This window comes from Seriola lalandi, unplaced genomic scaffold, assembly GCF_002814215.2.
Source record: "Seriola lalandi dorsalis isolate HSWRI2012SDOR001 ecotype SW California unplaced genomic scaffold, Sedor1 jcf7180002054901, whole genome shotgun sequence".
Taxonomy (NCBI): domain Eukaryota; kingdom Metazoa; phylum Chordata; class Actinopteri; order Carangiformes; family Carangidae; genus Seriola; species Seriola lalandi.
Genome location: NW_019525453.1, coordinates 7751231 through 7760524, shown reverse-complemented (window position 1 = coordinate 7760524; position 9294 = coordinate 7751231). Strand labels below are relative to the sequence as shown.

The following is a 9294-nucleotide window of genomic DNA, read 5'->3' as shown; positions in this document are numbered from 1 at the left end:
CTGGTGACATCTCCAGAGTCTCGAGGAATGCCGTGGCTCTGTAAATACACACACACACACACACACACACACACACACACACACACACACACACACACACTTATAAACAAACAAGCAGTGCAGCTGAGTCAGATGGCAAGACAGTCCATGACGCATGATGGGACAGAACAGACGACTACAGCAGCAGCAGTGAGTTGTGCATTGATTAAACAGACCCGGGTCCAAGCTGCAGTGTCGGCTCACATCTGCTCTGCCTCAGTTCCTTTGGGCAAACCACAAGCTATAAGATATTCAGTCAGTAGCAGGGTTTACGTGGTGTTATGGAGATCAGAGTGGAGTGTTGTTGAGGCACTGTCATCTTCTTCTACACATCTGAACAGATATCCAGCAAGTCAGGAGGGAGGGTGCAGAGGTTCAGACAGATGACCAGAGAAGGATTGTAGGAGGAGTCTTCAACCTGACACACTAATCTACTTTTGAGGAGGGTCAGAGAGTAAATTTCCAACTTCCTCAAGAGGGACCGGGGCTCTTTTTCCAATGTGACCAGGAGACACAACACAAGTAAAGGAGATTACAGAAGCTTCTGGTGTTGAATCCACAGATTGGATAGATTTATAAGGACCTAGCTGTCAATCACAGAGCCTTAGACATGGCCTTGATGACACAGATTTGCAATGACAGTAGAGAGATAACTAGCACAGCTAAGGTGGTTTAGATATCCTTCAGCTAAGATGATCACTGGATAAAATGAAATGATGAAAGCAAGCGAACAAATCCCTGTGAAATAATTGGATCCCAACAGAGAGGTGGAGCCACAGAGTGAGGACAAAGTGGTCAAAGCAGTGAATTTGTGTTAAAAGTTTCTTGGAAAAGCCGCCCAGAAATTTCACCAAGTGACTTTCCCATAAACTGTGAGGTGAAGGGGAGGCAGGTACCTCAAGTGGAAAGGTTTGGGTGTCTTCGTATCTTATTATCATGGTGGTGAAGAGACAGTTCAGTCTGTCTTTGTCCTCTCACAGGGTTTCTGCAGCGAGTTAAATCTAAGACTTTCTAAGACCTTTTTAATACCACAGAGAATGCAATTTAATACCTGTGTCACCAACATACCACCCAAAGTATGACTGCATGTTGGAAAACCAGCAGGGACCATATGGCCTAGAATTATTATATCACATTTTTTCAGTACTTCCCTGCAGCATATAACAAGAGTTCCTAATGAGAAAATTAATCAAATCAATGCAACCTGGACCTATAAATAAGTGGCTGGATGGATAGATGAATCAAATGAAATTATCATTATTCAACTACATTTACATTTATGCTAAAATCAACACATGCTGGTGATGAGTTGATGACCTACCTGGCTGCTGCAGCAGTAAAGTTTGGAGGACTGAACTGTTTCCTGTGTGCACGATGCAGTATTAAAACAATCCACCTTAAATTCAATTTAAAGTTATAATATTCACTTTTCCACATTAAAATGTCTAAAAACATCTTGTGTACTGGCATTATCCCCAAATCTTTCCTGCAATAGAGACATACATGATTTTAATCATGTAACAGTCCATTACATTTGGTCGCCTGTCAATGACATCATATCCCTTATGTCTATACTGTTGCCTGCCAGAAGCGTAAAAATTGACTTTCATCCAGTTTTAAGCCATATTTTTAAAATACATTTTTCACACCTTGGTTGTTTTTCAACTATATATTTTAAGCAGATGACAGATTTCAATCCTACATCTGATCATAATCTGTCAGATGACATCTGGATCTTAAGTTATCAGAGAAAACAGCTGAGTAAATGTTAGACGGCTGTGTTCACAGCTCCTCCGAGACAAACTGTGTCCTCTGAACAACGTCAGAGAATCACCGACTATTAACGTGAAACTGCTTTACTCCGTGTTTTCACCTGTTATAATCACCTGGTCTGTTTGTTTTGGAGAGCAGACCTCTGTGGATATTTCAGCTCCCAGTAAAAACCTCCCGGACGACTGACACTGAAGGAATCCAAATTACTTCTATGATCCCACGCTACTTCCCGACATCACAAAACTGATTGTGACTGGGATTGAACTGTCTCCTTCATAGTTAGTTTATAGACATGTAACATCTCATGACATCAGAGGGCAAGAGAAAATATTCAATACTTTTGTAAATTTAATTTATGGCTATTTTTTTAATACCCTTTAATGCCTTTTTAAGGAAACTAAAAAATGGATTTAGATTCCCTGTCCTACCTACTGCATGTCTGCTCTCTTATCAGAAAGACAGACATCAGAAAGATACAAGCAACCAAAATCCTGTGAAAAGGTACCGGGCCTCACTTTCTCTGACCGAGCTCAGTTCGAGTGAAGAGTTCAGCTGCTGCTCCTCCAAAATGAAAGAGGTCAGTTATGACAGCTTAGGCTTCTGATAAGGAGGCGTTAAAATCACGACACGCTGAAGGGATGGATTATGTCTCCCAGCTGGCCTGGGAGTGCTTAGGAAACCGTGAAGAGGAGTTGCAGGAAGCTGCCGGATAAAAGGACATCTGGCCTGCTCTGCTCACCCTGCTGCTGCTGCAACTCAAGCAGCAAGTGCATGGAAGGACGGACAGTCATTCAAACTGTTTTCACATTAATCACATTAGATGATAATCAAAGTGATTGGGTCACATCTGTTACCTGTCATGGTCTCCATCATCAATAGCAGTACCAAACTCGATGAGGCCTTCATCCAGCATGTACGTCACCGTGTTGACGCCCTCCGTCACGATCACATCCGTCTTTCCATCAACTCTCTCTAGATTCACAATGTCTCCCTGACAAAGACAGGTGAAGTTATTACCTGAAGTATTTACCTGAACTAGACAGAGGGATTTTGGCACGGTGAAGTCTTTACTCAAGTGCTGTACTTTAGTACATATTTGAGGTATTTAAATATTCAATTTTATGCTATTTTATATTTATATTCCACTACACTTGAGTGGGTAATATTAAATAATAATATATAATATATTACTTACAGATAAAGATTTTAGATACAAAAAATCTGATCAGCTAATACAATATGATGCGCTGCTAAAGATATAACTAATCAGCAAAATACTACTTACACAGTGATGATGCAGCTGCTGATGCTATCATTTTAGATATTTGTTCCATCTCATTTTTACTTTACTTCATTGTCGCACTTTTTCTCTTATATCTCCTCCCAAACATTGTAGAACCTTTAAACTTGTTTTTAATCTATCTATTTTATAATTTCTTTTTTATTATTTGTCCTCAATTTTATATTGTCTTGTACAGCACTTTGTAACTTTTTTGAAAGGTGCTATATAAATAAAGCTTATCATTATTATTATTATCATTGTTTAATATTGTAATATTAATATTATTCATATTATAATATATACATACGTATATATATATAAAATTCACATGAGAGGGAGTGATGCTGAACTGAATATCAGCACGGCTGTGATTCGGTCATAGGTACGAGGCCACAGGCAAAGTACTGAAGACGACAGATTATGATTTGTTTGTTCATTTTATCATTTATTTGGCTACGACAGCACAAATAGTCCCACAACTGGACTGGTACTGGACTGTTGCTAAGCATTATTGATGAACTTCCCAAACATAAAAATGTATCCAACTGTGACCATGCAAGAGCTTGCTCTGCCTGGTTTTTATTATTGATGAGAACACAAGCAAGTTTCCAAAACTTGTGCCTGCCCAGGGCGACTAACTGCCCCAGGACAGCAGCACAAAAAAACACTTGCTCAGTTGGCTTCACACTGAGCACAGAGCCACAAAGCTTGAGGAAAGTAAAAGGAAAACGTGGTGTGGGTATAAAAACTGGAAACTATTAAAAAAATATATAATATTACCAGCAAACTTTGTTAAACATTAGGGTCAGTGCAGAGATTAACATTAACACCAACAGCACCCCTATTTAAACTGAGGGTGTGGAGTGAAAAGATAACAAGGATGACAAAAGCAAATATCAGCCCCGTTTAATTGTGAAGTCATAAACTTATATAACCTTATAGAGAAATTGTCATTTTCTCCACTCAGACATACACTGAGGACAAACTCTCACCTTGATCGGGAACATGGTGACGCTCTCTGGGCTGTCGATACTGTACCAAATGCAGAGGTTTCCTCTGTTTTGGGCGACCACCACATCACTGCCGGGCACCCACTGGACATAGGAGCAGAAACTCAGCACTGTGGTCTTCACTCCCATCTCTATGTCGTACAGATGGAGCTGAGGAGGAAAGAGTAGATGGGAGATACAGAGATTCTTAATTTCATCATCCCCGATGGTCTGACATTATCAAAGGCAACGTACATACAGTGTTAAATGGATAGTTCAACATCTTGGGAAACACAATTATTTGACCTGGAATGATTTATTATCATGTCCTTTTTTAAATTACTCCTCAGCAGCTTATAAGAATAATTATTAATGATATCATTAATTACATCAATGCAACCTGGTTCCAGATAAGGCATAACATGGATACATGGATTAGATAATTAAAATGATTAATTAAATTAATTGAAGTTTTGCTAAAATTGACACTTAAAGGAGCGTTCTGTAAGTTTTCTCTGCTGCCAAATGTGATTTTCTGCCAAGGGCGGGTGGTGGTGATTGTCACTTGACAAAAGCTTCACCCATCGTTTTTACAACACAAGCAGTTATAATACGTCCTCTGAGCAGCTACGTCTTCAAGGCGGAGACGGACTGGGGCTAGTTGGGTAGCAAGCTAACTTAATTAGAAGAAAAGACATGATAGAGACAAGAGTTAATATTGTCGTGTTTTCCACCGCTGGAGAGTAAAGGAATGAATTTTGATGCTGAACTCGCATTGTTCCTTCTACACTGGTAAGTAAACAGCTCTTAATGCTGAAGTTGACTATGTAGCAATAGCTAAACTTATAAATAGCTCCTTTAACCCATTATGAGACAATTAGCTTCCTCGCTACTGTGGCTACCAGTAGCGTCAGTGTTTTCTACAGGTCTGATGGGGGATTTGATCAGCCTCCTGCAGCACAATTCACTATCAAAACATCACACTTTCAATTAAAAAGTGTATAATGTCTCCCTGACTATCACAAACAGAAACATTTTTTAACTAATATTACTGCCTACAGCAAGCAGAAGAAAATATTTAAGACTTTTGCAAGTTAAATTTAAGACTTGAAACTGAATTCAGTGATTTTTAAGGCTTTTTAAGACTTGAAGATACTGTAAGTGTTTATGCTAAACTAAGCTAATCAACTGATTGCTCCAGCTTTGTGTTGTGATATGCTGGGATGGAATGATTCTTTAGAGAGAAATGTTGCCAAAAGAAACAAGGCAGATTCTGTTTGTGAGACTATGAGTGAGACAGATTTGGTAAACACTGTGATTGTCTTTTTTTCCCAGTTCTCTGTCCTGTAACATTAAAATCAGTTCATCAGCTCAGTTAAACTCCTTTGTCTTGAAGAAAGCTGATTCATTTCCACCAGTGCCAAGTGAACACCCCTGATGAGCTGAGCTTATGTAGATTTGACAAATGACAGTGGCTCCTGTAGCCCTTAGTGTGTGTGTGTGTGTGTGTGTGTGTGTGTGTGTGAGAGAGAGCGAGAGAGAGAGAGACCACCTGCTGTTGTAATCAGCTACCTTAATATCCCTCACCCCTCACCACTACCACCATTTTTAATAATGCTCTGAGTATAGTTTCACCCTGGAGCTCAGCTGGCCAAGTTTTACTGCAGTGAGGATGAGCAGCCTGTTGATAAGTTCAAGTTTAAATTAAAGAAACATTTTGCTATACAACTTTAGAAACAAGATGAAATAGTCAAAGTTTTCTCAGATTGTCATTGATTGATTGATTTACATTGAATTATATTTTTATCCAGTTGCAAATCCAATTTTCATGCACCAACAGTCCTGAAGTAAAGGTACAATGTACTTGAAAGCTTTTCGTTAGCAGTGACATGATAAGAATATACGGTGGTTTCTACAAAAAGGTTTTGAATCACAGCACTCAATCTGTATTCTTGGTTCTAATTCCCAGCAAAGTTTCAAATTCCTTCTCATTCTCCTTCTTTTTATAGTCAGTGGTGCACATACAGATATACTTCACTAACTCTCCAACTAGAGTTCATTTTGTACATACTAAAAAAAAAAAACTACATTTGTTCCTGAACAAAATACAAATTTTCAAATAAAAAAAATGACTAAGTGACTGAAAATGTCACTGTGTGTCATACAAGAGCAGCAAAAAGTTTGACACCACTGAAGGATTCCCAATTACCAGAGCTCTCCATGTCTCTGCCCCTAGGCTCAGACATCAAACTGTTTCATCACCGCAGGCAACAACTGACAGCAGCTCCCCGCCACTCTCACCCCGCACACACAGCTCCTCATACATATATAACTGGCACAACATTTCTACCTTTTCTAAATGTCTTTTGTTTCTGTAATAAAGTAGGAAAAATAAATTAAAAAGGAATTTATACAAATTCATCTAAGAATTAGGTGAGGAAGATCACCATAAAACAAAATCCAAATGTTCATCAGTTACTATGAGCAAAAGACACATTTGACCAGACAGCTGGTAAATACTTTGTTCACTACTATAAATATAATGTTATTTCTAATTTCTGTATTTGATCATTTTTAAGAACAATGAATAAATGCAGGTAATTTGCATGTTTCGCTATTCAACCAAGTGTTTAGCACACACATAATAACAAGCTGAAAAAAAACCTATTGAAATCTTATGTATGAGTTGTGAATGAGTTAGATGGACTACTTTTAGAAAAGAAGAAAAATAATATGAATTTGGATGTTTTGATTTTTGAAATTCTGAATGCCCTGAAAATGTATTTATTTCACTAAAAGCCACGTCCACTTTTCATCAGTTTGTTTTGTCCATACAGAAAACACACTAGAGACATACTTAGAAGGGGTTAAATTACACAATTAACAGGATAAGAAAGAAGAAAAAAACATTTATGCTTATTATTCCTGGTTAATTTATGGTGCTCTCATTTGCCAAAGGGCTTCCTTATTTATTGTGACCCACCATCACACCACCCTGATGACCAAGATGGTTCCACACAGACATCCACAGGGCCTGTTTTGGGTGATGGACTATAACTATAACTATAACTTCACACACCCCCCCCCCATCCGAGGACAGATTTTCCTACTTTCCTGATCATCATCATTGCTCTGCCTTCAGGGATCTCTGCCATTGTTTCCCCTCTTTCAGCGCCTCAGGGTGCTGAGGTTTCATTCTCACCCGCAGTTTCTTGTCCCTAAACAGCAGTTTGCGTCCGGTTTCATTGAGCTCCAGCCAGTCAATCTTGGAGTCGTGGCTGATGGTTCCCAGATTGTAGCCTCCGGCCAGGTCCACTGTGGGGGTCGGAGAGGAAACGATGGGTTAACTGAGCAGCTGTCAGACTGACAGTGCGACAATGTATCTGACTTAAATTGGCTTTTTATTCTATGTTAGAAATCAACTTGTCGTTTGTAATTATCCATGATTCTCATACGCAGAGTGAACAGTTTCTCGACTTTAAAAACTCATCTGCACTAGGATCAAGTTGGTATTAGTCTGATATGAGAGTGTCTTTTTAATTAAAATGGGATATGGTCCACTCAGTGTGGTCCACTTGGATGGAAATGATACAGTTTAAATGATTATAAACTCCAATTAGTGTACAAGTTTAATATTGTGGCTTGACCTTTGTGAAAACTTGCTCTCTGGATAAATTCCTGTGTAAAACAAGACATACTAAAAGATTTGTGGAAAGAAAAACATAATAATGACATAATGATCATCATCGTCCAACAATGTTTAGATGTCCTATGTCAACTAACAAAAGCTGTAGGTTGAAACTGTTCTCCAAATGCATTTCACAGCCGAATGCCGCAAAAATGAGCATCTTAATCTGAAAGAGTCGTCAGGGTTGTCGATCGAAAAGTGATGACTCACTATTTCTTAGTCAAATACTGAGAATTTTTGCTCTGAAATTCCCTTCACAAAGATGTTGTTGTTGCACATTCACAACTTACAGCTGCATTAAAGGATATGACTGCAATACAGAAACACAGTTTTTCTTAGTGTCAGAAAAAGGATCCAAAGCCTGAACAACACATCAATGAGCCTCACTGTTGAACCGGGTGACATGTTCCTTCATTACCATGAACAAGGAAACAGTTTTCACTCATTCCCACAGACGCCACCCTGCTGCTCTAAACACTTATCACAGCTCCAAATATATATTAATCTACCACTGATAACAAATGCACTGTTTACTCTTGTGTGAGGAACATCTGAGTGGCTAGCAAGATTTCAGGGAGGAGTCAAACCCTGCTTACAAACCTCTATAACAGACAGGTGATCCATAAGGCTACTTCCCTTCTGGAGTGCCAAGATCACCCTCTTCGGACAGAGTCTGAACTGTTACCCTCAGGCCATAGGTGCCCGTGATAAGGACCAAGAGATAAAAATACGTTTTCCATCTGCTATTCAGTTGTTAAATGGCAGGATGGAGATGGCTTATTTTCACACACTGCCTATTTAACCTTGAGGAATGAACTCTTACATATCACTCTGTCCATTATGTCTATTGATGTCCATAAGTGTGGGTGCTATGTGTGTCTTTGTATGTTTGTCTTTGTATGTGCCTCACTGCAAAGCAATGTCCCTATAAGGGACAATAAAGACACTTTTCTTTACAATAAGAAAAATATAAAACAACATCACTATCCTTTACTGTAAATATGCATGTGTGACATAAAGCAGTAAAACCACTAGTCACTAGTCTTAAACACTGAACAGTAGCCACAATAGCTAGTATGGATCACAGCAAACGTCTACTAAAAAGACTTTACATTGAATATTTAAAAATAAACACTTTGTTTTTAAATGTTTTCCAGAGAATAATTAATAAGATATTAAATATCAGCACAAATTATTAAAAATTTGCCGTTTTTGTTTAAAAGGAGAGGGTGTGAAACCTTAATCAAGGTGCTGAGTCAGAATTTAAAATCACATCAGTGGCTACAAAACCTTGTTAAGAGGTGCCCGATACCAAAAAATATTCTTTAGTTTGTGGGGTTTTTTTTTGCTTGTGTTAGGTTGAAATGATACTAATAACTCCTGAGTGTGGTCTCCTGCATACTTACCAACAGCGATGGTCTTTATGTCAATCAGATAAGCGAGCTTTTTGTTGTCCTCAACTCCTCTCTGCTTTCTCTCATTTAGTCGGACACTAGACACACAAACAAACAAACAAACAAACA

General features: G+C 38.6%; 1 protein-coding gene across 1 annotated transcript in view; it reads right to left on the bottom strand.

The window, feature by feature from the left end:
• ift172 (intraflagellar transport 172) overlaps nucleotides 1-9294 on the bottom strand; it is a 46004-nt gene that overhangs the window by 30062 nt on the left and 6648 nt on the right. Inside the window, exons 14-18 of the mRNA XM_023430287.2 lie at nucleotides 9178-9263; nucleotides 7286-7398; nucleotides 4087-4254; nucleotides 2667-2803; nucleotides 1-38 (exon numbers count right to left, since the gene is read on the bottom strand). The exon at nucleotides 1-38 is cut by the window's left edge and continues 32 nt beyond it. Coding sequence (XP_023286055.1) covers nucleotides 1-38; nucleotides 2667-2803; nucleotides 4087-4254; nucleotides 7286-7398; nucleotides 9178-9263 — 542 coding nt within the window. The remainder of the gene's footprint in view (nucleotides 39-2666; nucleotides 2804-4086; nucleotides 4255-7285; nucleotides 7399-9177; nucleotides 9264-9294) is intronic.